The sequence below is a fragment of the Camelina sativa genome, chromosome 13 (genome assembly GCF_030686135.1).
Source record: "Camelina sativa cultivar CO46 ecotype springtype chromosome 13, ASM3068613v1".
Classification (NCBI taxonomy): domain Eukaryota; kingdom Viridiplantae; phylum Streptophyta; class Magnoliopsida; order Brassicales; family Brassicaceae; genus Camelina; species Camelina sativa.
Window position 1 is genome coordinate 8,357,229 of NC_141892.1, and position 19,365 is coordinate 8,376,593.

The following is a 19,365-nucleotide window of genomic DNA, read 5'->3' on the forward strand; positions in this document are numbered from 1 at the left end:
CCATCTAATTACTTGGGCCCGTCATAGTTTGAATACCCGATTATTAGTTTTTTTTTTGTCTCGTATAACTTTTTTTTTACTGAAGTAAATTTTTTTGTTTCTGGACAAAGTGAAAAAATCAAGCACTACATAACGGCGAACAAAGGTTACAAAACATAGACTTCATAAATGATAAAAATGTAAATTTAATATATACTTAATCAATATTAAATAAAGATTAATATTTAGTAATAATGCTATTTTGACTGCTAAATTTTTGATTTTTTTTTTCATCTTTACCCTCTACTTCTTGTGATAAACAAATGACTATCATCTTGCGTCATACTAGAGAGCCAAAATATGTTCTAACAACCACATAAACATCACATTAGACTAACGAGACTCTTGCACACCAGTTATCATCAACAAGACAAGAGTATAACATTTGACATTTGAAGGAGATGTGCATGTTCGGTGTCTTCCAAACATCTTTTACAACAGTTATCTATTTATCAATGTCCAAATATATATATTGTCTACCTAATTTTTGAGAGAAATCAGGAAACGAAGAAAACTCATAACTCTTCTTCTTCATTTTCCTTTCTCGTTTCACTCTTCCTCCGCCGTACTAAAGCCTTGAACATCGTTAAAGCTGATATCAAAGCGATCTCCCAGTGCTCAGAGCTATTGAGTTTCACGTTTATCTTCCCCATCTTCCTATTGTTCATGTTTATATTGACGTCTACGTTCGTGCCCCGGGCTGGTCTAAGCTGAGTCTGTAAACCCCAGTTCAAGACCAGCTCTCGGTTGAAAGACAGAGCGGTCACTGTCAAACCGATTTGCTCATTTCTGACCGGGTAATCTCTCCCTCTGATACAAGCTTCAAAGCTTCCCCCGTGTGCTGTTTGCCCTGAACCCCTCATTTGACCTGCATTCACAGTTAACTTCACCCTCTTCCCAACCAATAAGGTATCCTCAAGCTTTCCGCCCACATAGTATTTCCCACCAAAAGATGTCAAACCGACTCCAAGGTCAGTTGTGTTGTACTTGAATGTTTGAAGCTTTGTGCCGCCCTGAAACGAGTACACCAGATCTTCTCCTGATGACTGAAGGTCAAGAGCTACAGAGAACGTCTGTTCTTTAGAGTTTCTAGTATAAGCTGCATTAGTCTCCGATTGGATAGTGAAATGATGCTTGTCTCTGCTCACCTGTCCTGTAGCTGATGCAAACGTATTCCTTTTTATTTTTGCAGCTGTCTCAATATTTATACCATCAAATCCCACATCGCGATCCCAACCTTGTGGATCATAGACAGGTCTCACGAGCCACTGGTCACCTGCCACAACGCATCGATATCTGTGAGCCGGAAAATCCGAATCAAAACTGTCTGGACCTGCCATGTCAGGCAGTGGAACAGCTGCTTGGTCGCTCTGTTCAGAGTCATTGAGATTTTCCTCTTCATTTAGCTTTTCATCCCGTCGTCTACGGAAGTCTTCCTTCAATTGCTTCTTCAGATAAAGGGTTTCCCTGTAATCAAGCTCGTCAAGATACTCTTTCTTCTGAGACTTTGACAGCTTTTCAAACCGGGATTTCCCAAGAATACGGATTGTAGGCAACTGGTCATACTCATCTTCCTCCTCTAGTTCTGAATTCAGAAGCTTGTCTATCTCTTTCTCTGCTTCATCTTCACCTGATTGTAAGCGACGGCGCAGAAACACTGAAAGAAGATGAGGAAGGGAAGCTGTTCGGGTACTACTTGGCTGTCCCAGGCCACTGCTGTCATGAAACCTTAGTAGAGATTGGACATCGCCAAGAACTTTGGTACAAACGCACAAAAACATAAACTGAGGCTTCCATACCATTCCATTTGGAAGAACAGACTCACCCGCAAGATTCTTTTTACAGCTCGAATGATTCTCAACTAACAGCACAGGGTTTTCTAGTTTTGTATCAGATACAGCCTGATGTATATAATGCTGAACCACATCCATGCGCTGGCCCACATATGACTCGTAGTTCAAAGATTGGCCATTACGTCCTTCTGTAGCAGTTGAACAATGTGTCATTACAAGTATCGTGTTTAACCATATAGCTGCACCCAAGATTTCAGTTATAAGCTGCAGGAGGGAGTAATCACTGTATCGCATGTCAATCATATCAAGGCGGTCCAAGTAAAGAACTACATCAGGTGGACGCTTCTTAACGTATCTCTTGACAGAGAGCAGAATCTTTCGGTTTTTTCTTGTGCTAGAAGATGACAGTGGGTGAAAACCAGGGGTATCAATAAAGGTTACTTTAACTCCATTAACAGTTCCCATAACCTCTTCTATGCGATTTGTGGCGGGTCTGAAAGCATCGGTTTCACTTTTGGACTGACCCAAAATAGAGTTTATGGTTGCACTCTTGCCAACACCTGTTTTCCCGAGGACTAAAATTCGAAGTGAAAAATTCAATTCCGGTATGCCAGACGATTCTTGCTCCCTCGCTAGAGCTTTTGCCTTATCTTGCTTGAGTTTTACTGTTTTGAGTTCTGATTCCTCGGCTCGTATCAGCATCGCAAGGTGTACCCGATATAAAACCTTGGAGACTAGAATATTATTCTGTGACTGCCTAAACCTTTGAACAAGGCGTAAGAACTGCACTTGGAGGTCGCCAATCTTAGCTAGTGGATTATGTTTCTTTCCGTTGAGATCAGTACTTGACTGGTACAAGCTTTCAAGTGGAATTTGTTGCTGAGAGAGAGGAGGCTGAAGTTCTACATCACCACTGGTTGAACATTGTGTTTCCGATCGCGTCACTGGTTCTGGTGCAGCAGGTGCGTGAGCTAAAAATAAAAGTGAAAGCTATCAGTCAAAGAAAACGTAATAAACCAGCAAGAAGAGAAGGATCAAATAATCAACCTAAATAGTTTCAGCAATTGGATCAAGTATCAGAAAGCAAAGCCCAATTCAATTTACAAAAGCAGTGATATTAGAAGTAAACCACAGGAAGTGCCTTATTGATATTAGGAGAAACAAACAGTGACTGGCATAACGAGGATATGGTCATAAAGCACAAGAAGAGGTTAAGCAGATCAGTTTAAGAGGTAATATATCAACAACACCCATCTCATAATCTTGTTCTCATTGCAAAAAGATAATGTGGAAAAGAAGAGAGAGAGAGATCATACAATGGTTATCCTCCAGTTCATGATGAGGGTCACGGAAAAAAGGGTCACTTCCCAAAAGTGGTCTAGATGATGCCATTGAGTTGGATAGAGCAAAAACCCAGTCTTTGAAGCCTTTCATTACTACCTATTCCAAGCAGACACACCAAAAAAAAAAAAAAGAACTACAAAGGGTTAACACACAGCTCCAAAAATCTTAAAGTTGCATAGGGAAAAAATATAACGCCATCTGCCTTCAGTGCATTTCTATGAATGAGCTGACAACGGAATCCAATAAACCTAAGATTCGAAATCAGTAGAGATATTTGAGTAATTTTGACCCCAAAAGAGAGAGCTAAGCAAAACACATTTCATTACTAAAGAAATTGAACGAGCTTCAAAGAAGCAAACTTGGCTCAATCAAAAAAAAAGTAGAATCAGAGAAATCCCAACGGATAAGAACAAGAAGAAGAAAGTGAGAACCTCTCCACCGCACAATTACACCGACTAAAGAAAACACATAAAATTTTGTAAACAAACAAAAAAAATCCCAGAAAAAAAAGTTCAATTGAATGAGAAATAGAGAAATCGAAGGAGACCTTTTGTGTTGTGTTGGTATGGAGAAGACGAGGAGGGGAAGGAGAGAGAGAGGGTCGAGGTAAGACAAAGGGTAGGTTGAAGATAACGAAGAAGAAGAAGATGCCGAGAGATGTTGTTTTTTCGTGCGGGCTAATGTGCGCACCCACCCAGACCAGTCGCTGACCTCAAACCGAATTTAATTTTGGAACTTTTAACTAAACCAACCAAACCAAACCGAAGAATTTAATCTCGGTTTAGTGTCTGTTAACCAAAAACCTCTTACTGCCTAAGAGGTCCGATGTAATCGATTGGATTAAAAGAGAAATGAGAATGAGTTTTTTTATTCTTTTTTTCTTCGTAACAACCTTTTCTTGAATTCTCAATCCTAGAGATTTAATGCCAAAACAAAAGGTGTCGGCTTTATCCTTGAACTCTTGAAGACATGATGTATGTAAGTCTTGAGCTTCTAGGATAGGACTTGGTGCATTGCTGCTGAAGTGGGTTTGTTCTGTGTTTACATGAGAATACTTGGCCAGCTCTTTACTCCTCCGTTTAGAGTTCTGGAGAATAGAGATAAAGGTGCTTGACATAGTGATAAACGATACAAAAAAAAAAAGGATATTTTCTTTTGAAACTTATGACCAGATTTGAGTTTGCTTATGGCTGCCTTGAAAAATATCCAGAATCTTCTCGATCAAGAAAGAAGGAATAATTAAGATTCGATCTGTGTTGTTGAGTTTTGGTTTTATTAGTTTGATTTTTAAGGTGAAATTCTCGTGGAGAATGCATACATTGACAGATGAAACTTGTTTCTATTGTCCTAACTGATCCATTCTGGAATGGTTGATCACGTCTCAGTTCTTGAAAGTGCAAAAAGAAATCTCTTTCACAATTGGTTGAGATAATTCACCTCCCAAACAAAATTCGCATATATATAGTATATGATTTGATATCTTTATATCATCATCAGTTCCTAACAAGAAGTGTTTTCAACACGGGCTGGGGAAAGTTGACTTTGTTTTTTCGTTCTAGTATACATGCATGTTGTTTGGAAAACATACTGCTGGTGGTTTTTATGTTTTAACAACAGTTTCTTTTTGTTGTTGTTGTTGGTTGCCTGGAGTTAGTTTTTGTCCCTGCGTTTAACTCTTGTTTTGACAACAGTACTATTTTTAGCTAGGTTCCGTTTCTCGTCCCAAAGTGGTATGAATGGCTTTTTTATTATTTATTAATTTATTTCTCTCTTTTTAAATCTTTTGTAAATCTCATATTGGCTCAACTCAGAATCTTCCTCTTGAGTTCCTGTTGATTGACATGTTCATTGATAAAAGTTTAGGTGTCAAATGTGGCACCTTTTTTAATTAATGCAATATAATTTGTCAATATAACAGTTTCTTGAGTGGCAATGATCTCGAATATGAGAGAAAATATGGAGAGAAATGAAGCAAGGGAAGGGACTATAGCTATTGCAATTGACAACGATAAAACAAGCTGCCAAGCTCTTAAATGGGCTGTGGACCATTATATACCCCGAGACGGGACAGTAAAACTCGTTCATGTCATCCAAAGATCTTCTCTGAATGCAAATGGATCTCACACAGATGATGAGTTATCTGATCAAAGACAACACAATGGTAAACGAAGTTCGAGGTTTCTTGCATTGCGCTGTCTTTGTATGCGAAGAAATGTAAGTATATATGGAGCTAGGTTTTCTTTCTTTTTCTTCCCTATGTATCTTGGTTGGTGCCTCTCTGATTAATAATGTCTATATTTAGATACAAAGCGACGTAGTTTTGCTGGAAGATCAGGATGTTGCGAAAGCGTTGATCGAATATATTAGCCAGAATTGTATTTCCACATTCTTGCTAGGTGCCTCATTGAAGAATAGCATTACCAGGTCATAAAACTAGTATATTACTGCCTCTCTCTTTCTCTATGTAATCATGTCCCAAAAATCTTGTACTGAAATCCTCTAAAATGGTTTTGATTTTGAAGGCTGTTCAAGGCTGATGACATTCCAAGTAATGTGATGAGATGGGCTCCAGACTTCTGCACTGTATATGTCATATCAAAGGGACGACTATCTAATGTACGGTCAGCCACTCGGCCTTTACCTCAGGCCTTGCCATCTCCTTCTTCAGGGACTGCACCGGTATTGTCACCGCGCAGCAACACCGATGAGGCTCCTTCTGAGATGTAATGTATCCTAAACCCGTCACATCATATGTTTGTTTATATATCCCCCGAGATTACAATTCTTGAATTGATTTGGCTTTCTCACAGGTCATTGTCAAGAGAAGATGACGTTTTCTTTGAAGATTTTTCATCATCCCTTGACCGAGATTCTAGTGTGAACAGTAGTAGGAGGATCAGTACAGACAGTTCTGTTCTCTCTTTCTATGAGAAACTTGCAACTCCACACATGTTGGAGATTCCTAGATTATCTTTATCTGCTCTGTATGATGAGAAATCCAAGTTTTCGATTGATAGTCCTTCTAATGAAAATTATGGTACATTAATGTCCCCACTATCGCCAGTCAATGACGCCGAGGCTGAAATGAGAAGGCTGAAGAAAGAGCTCAAGGAAACAATGAACATGTACCACGCCGCCTGCAAAGAAGCTCTTGTGGAAAAAGAGAGAGCAGCAGAGCTTGAGATGTGGAAAAAGAAAGCAGAGCTAAGGCTTCAACTGGCTGAAGAAAAAGCAACAGTGGCTATCATGGAGATGGAGAAGACGAAACTGGAAGTACAGGAGGCAGAGACGAAGGCGGTGAGAGGGAGAGGGGTTGATGACAGAAATATGGGTTTTGATGCTCTTAGTGAGTCTCATATATTGGTTAAACATGAGAGCTTGCTCCATATTTTAGTTGTAGTTTTCTTATTCTACGTCTATTTCACACTCAAAAGATTCTCTTTCTTGTGATTAAAGTTTCTCGTCTGGTCCAGGAGAAGTTGCTCATTCATTCTCTCTTTTATTCTTCTTCACAATTGTTACTCTTACTCATGCTAACATATTGCCTAAAAATTTCGCTATTTCTTTGTTGATTGTCTTCCCTTTCTCTCCTTCTGAAACCCATTCTCAAATTAAGTTTTCACACCATCGCAACTTTCTCATTTGCTTTTTATAGTCCCAATTGCTTGTTCTTTTTAACTATGTAAGACCACTAACCATTTCGATCACATAGGATCCTATTTGATGCATGAAAGATAAGAGTAACCAATTTTTTTTGGCACCTATCATATTATGGGGTCAAGCATCATAGAAACATATACTTTAGGTTAGTCTTGGTTAAGAACCTGTGACCTCTTTCAGACATCTTTTCTCTCTTTCGAGAAAATTGCATGTGTCTATCATATATGGTAATAATTAGTTCTAAGACAATTCTATGATGATATGCCGACAATAACCTCTCTTTCTAATCAAAGTATAGCCACTCGAGATCATCAGCTAAGGAATCCAGAATGCTTGAGGCACCACATAGCAGCTTGGGCAGCATGCTCTGCTGCACCTTTCTTTGTTGGTCTAGCATCACCATAACACTCCAATGTCATGTTGGGGGCATCTTCAACTTCCACGATTACCTTATATGTGAATCTGTTACACACACATACACACACACACACACACACAAAATTAATGACATAAAATCCAATAACTGACATTTTTTTTACCAAATTACTAGCTCGCTCAAGTTTAGAGATTTAGCCGTAGTTGATGGATATACTCACGATTTCAGGTGGCCTGGTCCTTCCTCCTCACAACATTCAAAGTTTGGTGGCTTCCAACAGTTAGCAACACATGTTTCATGCAAGAGGGATTTTGCGGTTTTGCTGCTTGATCCACCTGTCGAGTTTAGTAATAGAATCGGTAATTCAGGATATATACTGCACCAAATTTACAGTCTCCCAATAAATACACAAGAATCCATCGGCATACCTGCTTCCTTGATGGTCTTTTGAGGAAGCCTGTCTTCTGTTTTAGATGGTGCCTGGGGGAGACCTCGCCTGATGAGGTATGAGCTGCTTATTTTACTATTCTCGCCAAAATTTTCTTGGAGATTAAGGTTTTCAACGTCCAGCTCATCAAGTTCCATAACATCTATAGGCTCTTCATTGTAGCCAATTAATTTAGCTTCATTTCTGATGCTATTCTTCACAACATCTTCCAATGGATTTGCTGCTGTTATGTGCTCACGTGCCTGCAGATGAATTACACAATGAAGTTCTTCAAATTACGAGTTACATAAATGAACACTAGGTAGCTCAAGATATCTGTACATCACATTAATCGAAGAAATTCGTTGCACTACAGTTTATTTTGACTATGAGAAAAATTACCTTCAGATATGTAATCATCAGCTGTGCAGCCTTTTTTGTGCTCTCTCTTTTGCTCCGACCAGTTGCAGAAGCTGTAAGGCAACTACCTTTCTTGGTCACTTTTAATTCAACAGAAAAAGCACCATCCTTCTTCGTCGCTGATATTTCCCGATCCCACTTGTAAGACTGGCAAATTTCAATCAGTTCCTTTACAGGACTAATCTGCAGGTTAGACAAGTTTTTGACTGGATCTAGACATGATAGCATCATAGTCCAGACATGATTCAAGTTGAACCCACAATCAATGAAGAGAGCCCCCAAACAGGATTCTACCAAGTCACCAAGAACCTGCATGGAAATATAATAACTATATTAGTTCTTCCACTAATATATCATGTATGTCTTATGTAATTAGATATAAATTGACAGCAAAACTAAACTAATGAGATGGGCATAGTCTCTTCAATTCAACACCTCATGTAGGTAAAAAGAAAGAAATTAAGGAAGAAAGCTAACGGAGATAGTTTGAGATTTTCAAAATGTAGGTCAGCTTTCATTAGGGGTAAATCTCATCATAGTTTCCTTCCCTGGCTCAAAAATTGGCATATATGGTCATGAAGGTAAGTAAGTAAAATGCACATATCTCTATATACTATGACGGAATTCTTTTAGCATAATCACAAAGCAAGCTCTGAAAATATAACGGATTAATAAATAGTTCCACCAAGGCAAAAACACACTAAAGTACCAAACAGAAGCAGCAAAATATCGTCTGCAAGTGAAAGGAAGATCGAAACACACCTTTGGGCATCTTGGACCTTCAGGTTGTCCACTTGCCAATGGTGATGCTGCCAGGAAATTGGTGTAATCATCTATTGCTTCATGGAGATAAATGGACTCGCAAAATAGAAATCTCTTTAGCGAAAAATTGACAGCAACATTTGCCAGCGCCTTATTATTTACTGAGAGCGATCTTAGATCTGTCAGTTGACCAGGTTTCAGTGTCGGGAAGACTGTGAAAAAATAGGATGTCATCAAGTAGTCCAGAACAGCATCCCCAAGAAACTCCAATCTCTGCAGACCCCCAATTAAAGACTTTTGGTTACCATAGATGGAATATTATAGAGACTTAGAGAAAAATGAAAAATAAGAGGGAAACAAAAAATTACCTGGTAGCAGCCTCCTCCATGCCTGTTGTAAGATGGATGGATAAAGGCTTGTACAAGTAGACCTTTGTGGAGGAACGTATATTCAAGCTGGTTTTCAAGGGCCTCCAAATTATTGCGAGTAGTGAGTGGCATGTAGCGCCTGCTTGCAATACAAGCATCTCGTACTTGCACGGATTCAAAATCAACATTTACACCAATCCACCTAAGAAATTTCACGGCACCTTTGAAGCCACTGTCAACTAAGAAAGCTCCCACAAGAGCCTCAACCACATCAGCAATTGTTTTCTTGTACAACCAATGATGGCCTTTGCTACATCTGATTTCATCAGTATCTGAATCCGAAAGCCCAGGACCCCTATTCAAGGAATGAACCTCTTTTATCATTCCTTCGTCACAGGCTACTCTGCATGGATGGCCAAATGCAAAGAACTGATTAGGATCGAATGCTTGATCCCGGATGTAGACCTGGAAAAACGTACAAGGTTAGTAATATCCAAAAAAAATCAATAATCAAATTAATAAGTTTTAGTGTTTTACTCTTCCTCTGTCTAAAATATTTACTTTTGAAATATGTAACTGTGAATATGTTAAATGTATGGAGGCAAGGGTTCTGACGGCGCTTTATGAACATGATAAGTATTTGCGTTGTGTGCAGCAATCACAGCTCAAACAAGATTTAAAATGTACCAGCAATCAAAGCATTTATAAGAATTCTGAGAACCTGCAAATTTCTCTTGATTGCAAGCCTACACAAATTGGAATTGTTAACAACGTTAGAGCGTCTTCGAGTCAACTCTCCTTCATCAAGCCTATCATGGAGTAGAAAAAGGTGTCGGCTAACAGCAAACTTGAGGAATGCATCACCAAGCACCTCAAGCCTTTCAAGAGAAAAGTGCTCATGACATTTCTCTGTTGTGAGAGCTTCGAGTACCTATACCAATTCACTTAGTCAGTGAAGTATCAAACATTAACAAATTTCAGGAAAACCAAGCAAATGGGTTATCTAGTGAAATGAGGTTATACTCTGTGACCAGAAACTTCAGCTATCTCAGGGATCGAAGCAGACAGCACATGTTTCAGTTCGATAGCCACAAGTAAATTTTCCATACGATGCATGATTGACGGTAGCAAGGATAACGAGCTTCCGATGTCTTTAGAAAATCCTTTTATCTTTAACTGAGAAAGCTCGGGAGGAATCTCTATGAAGTATTCCGCAAGTTCTTGTGGTTCTGTCCAGGGCAATATGAGAATGTTATGTGTGTGTACAGGCACAAGAAAATGGTGATATGCGAAAAACAGTTAAGAAAATGTACCCAAATTCTTCTGCATTCGGTTGTGAAGCAAGTTCCGAACATGAAAAAGTGGTTTCACCTGCAAGAGTGGCTGTCCAGGATGCTTGAGTTCCACGCCATACCTAATTTTGCGCATAACAATGAGAAGGTTCTTAAACTCAGAAAATCATATAATCCTAAGTCTAGAGTCCCAACCAATTTTTTTATGGATTGTTGTAATACTGCTCTGTAGAAAAGGAAAAGGAACATTAAAACCAAGAAAAAAAAAAAGAGAAACCAGGATACATGTCCCTGAGAAAAATCGCAATCAAACAATCTGGATAGTAGAGTTTAGTGCTTACAAATCATATGTGCTCTCCATATGGCTTTTGGTGCTTGATTTCTTAACAGGACTAAAACCATTTCTTCCATGGCAGATATCAGCAACAAAGTAAAATTGTTTATTGTGGGTAGTAAAAACCAAGCTGTTCTTCACATCATCAATATTCCAGCAGCCATTTGCGAGCTTTAGATGAGAGCCTGTAGGAGGAACTATATCTTCCACTAAAACAGATGGAATCTTAAAGATTGGTGATGCCAAGCAGCTTCTGATAGTCACCCAATCTACAGATATAACACTTTCTGCACCATGCAGACTGATTGGAAGAAGAAGGTAGAAGGTAGATTTGCTTGTTCTAAGAGAGTATTGCAGTTCTAAGGGAACAAATTCCGGAATGAGCTCCTGCCGCTCAAAAAGAACCTTCAGGGCAACCTCCTGAAAAATCTCTGCTAGCCTTATCTGCATAGAAATAATCAAATAAGATAAGTTCATTCTTTTCATTGTAATCTAATTAAAATCTCAATACCTCATTGTTGTCGAATGTGGTGACTCCTGATGGAACAATCATCACACTTACAGATCTTTGATGAGCAAGGTGAAGATTGAAATCCATAGTCTCAGCCTCAACGGGAAGAGGTGACTTAATGAAAAAACCAAACTTTCTGTAGAGCCTATCCGCGGGATGAGGCACAAACCTTATGTAGTAAGAATGAAGATTGACACAACTTGTTGTAGGATCCCACTTTTGTTTAAACAAGCCAGGAACAAACATCTCATACAGTTCACCTCGTGAACAGCCTTCACCTAGCAGGAAATAAATTAGATGTCGTTATACAACGAGTGAATAGTATAAACAACTTATTGATAACTGAACCACTCATGCACCTTCGACGTTATCAAAATCAAATTCATCATCTGACAATTCAACCTCAATTTCATCCTTTGAATCTGGCAATAGAAAATCGTTAAGCACACCCAAGTTGTGCAACTCGTACACAGCCTTTAGACAAGCATCCTTTTTGGCAGCTTCAGTTGAAGGTCGTACCGAACTGACAACTTCACTTATAGGAGCATTAGCAGGTAAAATTATGCGACAGATAGTTCCACCAAATTCGTCACCAGGTTTGAAATGAAACTCTGGCTTTGGCTGAAAAAACCTGAGGGAATAAATATGCGGCAAATGGAGATTCAATTATGACAGGAACAAGCTCCCATTTACTGTGCAAGATGAATCTCTTAAAAAAGCACCAACGAAAAATTTGAAGTCTTACTCATCATGTGGAAGCCTAGAACAATATTTATAGAGAAGGGAGATGCTACTTCCACCACTGATACAAGCTCCTGTCTCATGAACTTTGTATAACTCCTCATCATGTCTAGGACAAGTTTCCTCTGACGTTCTGGAAGTAATTTCCAGATTCATTCTATCTTCATTTACTCTAAAATGTTCAATTAGATCCATCTCTTTCTCGTTTCCGCTGAATTAGGAAAGGAAAAACATTGTCAAATGCGTAGGGAGGAAAAGCGGACTCTTACTTATGGCCTTATTATTTTCTCATTCCTACATACCTGTCCACTAAAAAGGCATATTCGGACTGAGGCATTCGAGCACGGCCCCTGGACTGTATGAAGCTGGTAACAGTCTCTGGTAAATCATAACGGATCACAAGACAACATGTCTGAATATCAAGGCCTTCTTCACCAACTTTAGTGGCAACCAGTAAATTGAGCTGGAACAGGAAAAGGAACCTCTAGAAGTTAGTTGGAAGTGGCTTGACGACTGATCCTAAATATCTCCCAATACTAAGTTACTAACTATAGGTTCAAAATTAAGTATCACCTCTTTAGATTGGAATCGTTTAAGTATTGTTTCCATACTCCTCCTTGACATGCTCTTTAGGCCAGAACTAAGTCCAACAAGGAAATCAGACTTCCAAGATCGTAGCAGTTCCAAGTTATTTAGTATGCATGACAACGTTCTTGCAGTTACAATCCGATTGACAAATATTATACACTTCATGTGTGGCTCTAGCCTGAAAAAAAAAAGGAAGTTAAATAGAATTGACTTCTCTTCCATAATGCACTCATGAGCATAAAAATCAAGAACGATATAGTGAAAAGCAATCAAGATTTCACAGGACCCAGTGGACAAAATCAACTACCATGTTCATATAGAAATATCCAATGTCTTTTTCATGGTGAATTAAGTGCTGGAAGTAGATACTAGGAACCATGAGCTGGAAGTTGTTTGCTCAGAAAAAGGCCATACTCTCTCGTTTGAACAAAATTTTATACAAAGTTTCATCTCTAGGTTCTCAGTCGTATTTTACGGAAGCAAAAAATAAAAATAAAAAGTATAAAGGATAAAGACAGGTAAGTAGGACTAGACTTTCTTACATAAGTAATTTGTCATCTTTCAAGCAAATGATAACAATGAGAAAACGCATATTCAGTATTGGCTTTTGGGTTTTGGGTACGTGGCCACTTTATAAAGCTAAGGACAGTTCATTCATTTCTTTACTTCACAAATGCTTTATGGAATATTCAGTACAAAAGCATTCTAAGACTCTGTCACCTCTCTCAAGTACTAACCTGAATACCGAAAGGATTTCAATCAATTGAACTAGCTTTCTAGAGAATAATGGTTCCTTCAACGCCGCTAAGCTGAGGAGTTCAGATGCATTTTCATCTACAACCACAGTAAATATGAGAACAATAAAGAGGCAACCAATGGATTGTGTAATAGGGTATTCACATGGAAATAACAAATACAGTGCAGAATATAGTTAATATTTTAGTAAGTTGCAACTCTGGAAAAATATACGCAATGAAAAACGTTTCAAATTCTACCATGGCCATATTGGAAGAAAATTTAAGGTTCAGAGAAAAAAACACTCACTATGGTACTATGTCATCTTACCTTTAGCAACACCAGAGGAGAGGACCTCAGCAGCCAGAGAAAGATATGTATCACATATCTTTAACTTCTGATTCTCTCCCACAGGCTCTTCTTGTACATCATGGTCACTATTCAATTGTATTTTAGCAGCCTCCAATAAACGAAGAGAATAAACATTAGCACGCTACACATTGCATTAAGACATGTATGACACAAACAAGAAACAACATAGAGAGGTTCAATTTGGCAAGAGAGGTTATCGAGATTAGATGGTCGTCAGAGATTAAAGAATTTGCACGGAACCTTGCTGACATATTTTCTCTAGGAATTTTTAAACAGCTATTTAGTAAGCATCTAACAATTTGCACGGTGCCCTTATTTCTTTCCCAATTTTTCCGTATTGTACTCCTAGTGAATTTTATGCCAATCGTTGTAGTCTTTGCCTTCGATCTAGTACACTACTAATGCAAAAGTTGAATATAGTTGGCAATTATGATTATTACTGTACACTAAAACATGTCATCAGCTGCTTGTTAAAACATTGAAGAACCAGGAAAGACAAGTAATCAATACATCTGAAATCAAAAACAAAAAACCTAGTTTGCCTAAAAAAAGAAAAAAAAAACTGAAAATCTAATATCAAATCTACAAATTGCTTCAGTAAGAAATGTCTACCTGTATTGCTCCCCAGATGCCAAGATTCACCAGAGTATATATGAGATTATCATGAGTTCTTTTGAGAAGCCTTTTCATATTTAGGAGGTTTTGTGTTTGATGGGTATCAGTCTGCAGCTTAAGTGATGCCAAGCACTGTTCATAGAGGAAGAAAAATCAGTTCATATATATATCCAGGAACAGCGGGTTCAGATCTTTTCTTTTTAACCAAAAGAGTTATGAGACACATTAGACAACCCGCTGTTTGATGTCCTCCAGCATGGTTTCATATCTGATGGTCGATTGAAATACATCAGTCATAGCTGACCGATAATAATATACTTTGACTAACGGAGATGAAACAAAACCATCCAGCTGGGCATTGCTTTCTACTGAATAAACCTTTTAGATCACGGGAGACAAAAAGGGAAATATTAGAACATTTTTGAAAAGACCAACTGAATGTAAGAACATAAGTATGAATTTAACTATGAGTAAGATAATTCTGCTTTAGACTTCTAATAAACGATTAGTTTGGTATCATAAGCTTAGGACGAAAATACCCACACCAAAAAAGGTTCAAGCATTAGAAGAGTATTATTTCTACTTTGGTATCACCCAATTAAACACAGTGTGATAGGGCTCAACATAAATAAGCGGGCATCAATCATTTCTAGGAAAGATATCTTGCATACTTCAATAATCAATACCAAAAATGCAAATTAGAATATCCACTTCTAAAGTAGATAATTGTGCTTTAAGTTCATCTGCCAACAGCATACCTTGGCATTGAGTAAATTTTCAAGGCTATTTATGCTTTTCGATAAATTCTCAGATTGAAAAGACCCTGAAAAATAGGTAGAGCTGTCAAAAGGTGGACCATGTATAGAACGAGATGATCATAAGTAGCAGGTATTATTAAGAGCACGACAAACCTCTCAATCAAAAGAGAAAGAACAAAAGGAATCCAATGCAAAAGCTAATTTTGTCGACTATATTATTTCTATGGGAAAGATTAAGACCCTCTCATAATAAAATCTTTGCAAAGTAACGGGCTTGTAATCCGGAGTCAACATTAGAGTCGAAATGGAGCCTACCTTTGCCAACAACTGGAGATGCAGTCATTCCAAATATTCGAGGCTGTTGTAAACTTTCTGATTTATAGAAAACCTGCATTTGCAACAAAGTGGAGCAACCAAAAGATGATTCTATGTTAAAAATTAATGTTTCAGAAACCATATACCAAGAATGTGAAGGAAGAAACCTTCATGATTTCCGCATAAGGATGGTTGCTTAGTTGTTGAGCATGGTGACACTCATCAAATATTAGAAGGGAGATAGACTCCATCCTGATGAAACAGTGCTGTAAGTTATGCAGAAGTATTTGTGGAGTCATAACAAGAACCTGCAGGAAACATTCAGGCGCAATAACAGAACAATTGAAAGATGATCGCATATGTCAACCCACAAAAAAAATGTAAAATGGATATAACGATCAACTTAATGAGACTTATAGGATAAAAAATAGAACGAGAAAACAGGAAATCACCTCATTCTCTGAAATCTCTTTCTCCCATTCAGAATGGCTCTTCACAGTCCTCTTGCCTCCACAATGTACTGCAACTTTGAAGTTGATAGAGTCTGATACGACCTTGGCTTGCTGTAAATAACAACAAAGTCAAGACAGTTAGAACTTGAAGAGAGAAACAAATCAATCAATCCTCAATAATGAGTCTCCAGTAAACACCAACTTATAATCAAAATAAATAACCTCTCACCTGTTCGACCAAAGCCACGGTGGGAGCAAGAAAAATACAAACACTTTTGTTAGGACGAAGAACCAAGTGACCGAGCTCATATATAAGCATCACCGCAATGTGAGTCTTCCCACAACCTGTTCCCAAGTAAACAATAATGTTCTCATCCACTGCTTTCTTACACAGCTCCACCTGATACCTTCATACAGCAAAGTAAATCATTAAGCCCCTCCACACACAAAAAAAAAAAAAAAAAAAAAAAAAAACTCGTCTGTCATATAAACAACGAATTCGATCAATCCCTAAAACTCCATTACCAAGACATTAAGGCAAAATCCAAAATAATTAACAATCCGATAAACTTATAACTCAGCTACAAACTTGCGGCTACAACAAACAGAATCGATTAAAAAAAAAAAACACAGGACGAACACCATCGGTACAGAATCGTGTAAGCAAGCAAGCGAGAAAACAAAGAAACGCAAACTCCGAAAGGTGTTGGCAAAAGAGAAGAAAATCGAAGAAGAAGAAAAAAATCAAACCTCCTGGCGATTTTCCTAGGGTCTTTCTCCATCTTCGCCGAGAGGTCATCCGTACAAGCACCAGGCGCCGAGAACAAAGACGAAGAAGAAGAAGAAGAAAACGAAGAGAAAGAGGAAGAAGAAGAAGAAGAGAGGTGAATGTCGGAAGAAGCATCGGCGTCACAGTCGAGTGACTGTGAGCCAAAATCGTCGCCGATTTCACAGTACGGCATGGTCAAAGAAGAAGGATGAAGAGGAGTGACAGCAGCAGCAAGAGTGGTGGTGGTGAGAGGAGGAATTGGGTGTATTTGCTGTTTTGGCTTTGTTGCCTCCTCCTCAGCGAAGAAATTACAATTTCCACGCTGCTTTTTCGCTTTTTTGTTTTTGTTTTTTTCTAAAAGCTTATTTTTCTCTCTTCTGTCTCGCTTCCCCAAAATCTTCGAGGGAGTGGTCGTCAAGCTCAAGTCAACAGGTTCACGCATAATTCACGATCTCACGTCGCTCTCTCTCTCCCCTTACTTATTAAGCTGGCTGATTTGATCATTTTGATTTTATCACAAAACAAAAATATATTAAAGGGTTTATTTTTTTTTAGCTTTGAGTTAGGAGAAAAAACCCTAAAAAATCGCCATTTATTTTTAATTTGGACGTTTAATATCTCGTGTTTTTTTATTGGAAGAAAAATACTTGGTCTATTTAAATTTGCCATAAAAAATATTCGTTTATATAAGTGTTAGTAGATTCATACTTACGGATTAACAGACGTTTATAAGCGTGATAGAATTATGTAACAGAGTTAAATTTTGAATCCACGTTTCTAAGTAAAATATATATGATTTTTCTACGCAGTATGATTTCGCAATCGAGTAGCAACATCACCACTATCACAATAGTGATAATAATCTTCATGTATATTTTGTCATTTTTGCTAAATACTCTTTAATTATTTTTATTTATATTTATCAATTCCGATATTTGATTTCATGATGTCATATGTTTTTATGTATTTCATAATGCCATATATTCTCATGTATTGTTATTTAACATCCAAAAGTAATATTGGTTTTGCTATAACTTTTAATCATACTTCTTAATTCAAATTAATAATCCGAATTAATGTTGCAAAATAAAATAGCATTTGTATTTCCTTTAAAATTGATGTGTAATTAAATCATTGTACTTTATTATTTAAAAAATAAAAGAAATTGATCCTTATTACTGAAGTTTTATTATAAACATATTTTTACATCTATTAAGTTTTTATACGTGGGTTAACAAAAATTTACAAAATAAAGTTATTTTTCTATTTTAAAAAGAAAAACACATCTTTAAAAATAATCTAAAGTAAGAAAGAAATTTTTGTCGATTATACTCTATAAGGATTATGTCGATTACTCTACACTATAAGGCTTCTTCAACAAGCCTAAAAATATTTTCTCAAAATTAATCCGATTATTTAGTTTTCAAAAGGAATTACTGAATATTATTTCATTATTAGATAATCTTTTATAGAAAAAACGTTTGATGCTCAAATCTTTGATTTGTTTAAGATTTTGGAAACAATATTGAAAATTTAATATTCTAAATATTAATAAACTTCATAAAAGAAAATTTAAATGCTTACGGTGTGATATGGCAGGTTTGAGTTTACATTAATATGATTTTTTTTACAAGTTGTCTACACAAAATATTTTAGTCTGAAATACAATGAATTAAACGAAAGATGTTATGCCATCATCATTTCATTATTTTCAATATTAGATAATCTTAAACAATCAAAATATAGTTATACAATTTTAAAATTAACAATCAAAATACAGTTATACAATTTTAAACAATAAACAAAACACACAAAATTGATAAATATAAGAAACTTAAAATTTAAAATTTTTAGTTAAAAATTTGTCTGGCTGTGTACCACGGGTTAAAATTTAGTTATTTTATAAAACCTGAGGAGTATCTTTTGTTTATCCAATTTTCATTTTTGATTTTTTTTTGTCTAAATATTGTGTTATCCAGATTTGATGTTGTCTATTTTTACTGTTTGTTGTGGTGATATTGTAAAAAAAACCACTTTTATAAGAGATATTTACCTAATTTTAAAATAAATAACGCGCCAAATTTTGAAAATGTATTCATATAACTAACACTAGTAGAAGAAAAACAATAACCCTCCAAATTTTATAATTGACTATATGCACATTTTAAATCCAAAAAAATAAAGTTTAAAATTGCATATACATAGGCAAAATGTGTAAGATAGGCTAAATATTTCAAAATGTCTTTCATTTCAAATAATTCATGGGTTAAATTCAATAGTTATGGTGATGTTACTATAAGTCATGGTCCATTTTTTTATCTTTGAAATAAATTACAACTCATAAATAGTTCGATCGATGTTCATTACGTATGATCACACAAAACATGGAGATTTCTTTTCTTCTTCTTCTCGTTCATGTTATTTAGTATTCACCATGTCTTTTCATCTTCTTTTGAATTTCATAATTCACATATCATATCATGAGTAGAAACATTGATTTTGTTTTCTTTTTGCATATTATTTTCCTTTTAAAAAGAAGAAATAATCTGGTGACCATTTCTTAATTCGTAGGGAAAGAAAAAGAAAGGATATGTTTGTTTCCTATTTCAATTTTATCATCCAAATATTTACCATTTAGAAGGAATGTTTATTCAAAATAGACCCACATACATTAATTATTTCTCAATATTATGT

General features: G+C 36.7%; 3 protein-coding genes across 6 annotated transcripts; 1 reads left to right on the forward strand and 2 right to left on the reverse strand.

Annotated features, from left to right (window-relative positions):
• Positions 1–398: 398 nt before the first annotated feature.
• Positions 399–4,119, reverse strand: LOC104736106 (translocase of chloroplast 90, chloroplastic). The gene is made up of 3 exons (XM_010456034.3): positions 3,724–4,119; positions 3,149–3,272; positions 399–2,803 (listed from the first exon to the last, which is right to left on the reverse strand). Exons 2-3 carry the CDS (start codon positions 3,264–3,266, stop codon positions 555–557), a joined length of 2,367 nt encoding a protein of 788 aa, XP_010454336.2. The 5' UTR covers positions 3,267–3,272; positions 3,724–4,119; the 3' UTR covers positions 399–554.
• Positions 4,120–5,108: 989 nt separating this feature from the next.
• Positions 5,109–6,662, forward strand: LOC104738063 (uncharacterized). The gene is made up of 4 exons (XM_087482262.1): positions 5,109–5,390; positions 5,479–5,600; positions 5,699–5,899; positions 5,987–6,662. Exons 1-4 carry the CDS (start codon positions 5,109–5,111, stop codon positions 6,624–6,626), a joined length of 1,245 nt encoding a protein of 414 aa, XP_087338388.1. The 3' UTR covers positions 6,627–6,662.
• Positions 6,663–6,911: 249 nt separating this feature from the next.
• LOC104736107 (dicer-like protein 4) lies at positions 6,912–17,189 on the reverse strand. 4 transcript variants are annotated; one of them, XR_015578517.1, is made up of 25 exons: positions 16,653–17,128; positions 16,132–16,309; positions 15,903–16,013; positions 15,618–15,758; positions 15,451–15,523; positions 15,136–15,200; positions 14,612–14,755; positions 14,375–14,509; positions 13,721–13,850; positions 13,393–13,489; positions 12,641–12,833; positions 12,370–12,530; positions 12,072–12,278; positions 11,686–11,957; positions 11,496–11,604; positions 10,823–11,259; positions 10,503–10,603; positions 10,213–10,418; positions 9,911–10,120; positions 9,190–9,654; positions 8,822–9,094; positions 8,042–8,368; positions 7,641–7,902; positions 7,433–7,547; positions 6,912–7,298 (listed from the first exon to the last, which is right to left on the reverse strand). XR_015578517.1 is itself a non-coding variant. In XM_010456035.3 (25 exons), exons 1-25 carry the CDS (start codon positions 17,111–17,113, stop codon positions 7,148–7,150), a joined length of 5,193 nt encoding a protein of 1,730 aa, XP_010454337.2. In that variant the 5' UTR covers positions 17,114–17,189; the 3' UTR covers positions 6,912–7,147. The 4 variants fall into 4 exon arrangements, 3 of the variants coding, with proteins under 3 accessions (XP_010454337.2, XP_019090642.2, XP_087338389.1); XM_010456035.3 differs by having other exon boundaries at positions 11,327–11,604; positions 16,653–17,189; XM_019235097.2 differs by having other exon boundaries at positions 11,327–11,598; positions 16,653–17,147.
• Between the last annotated feature and the right edge of the window lie 2,176 nt (positions 17,190–19,365).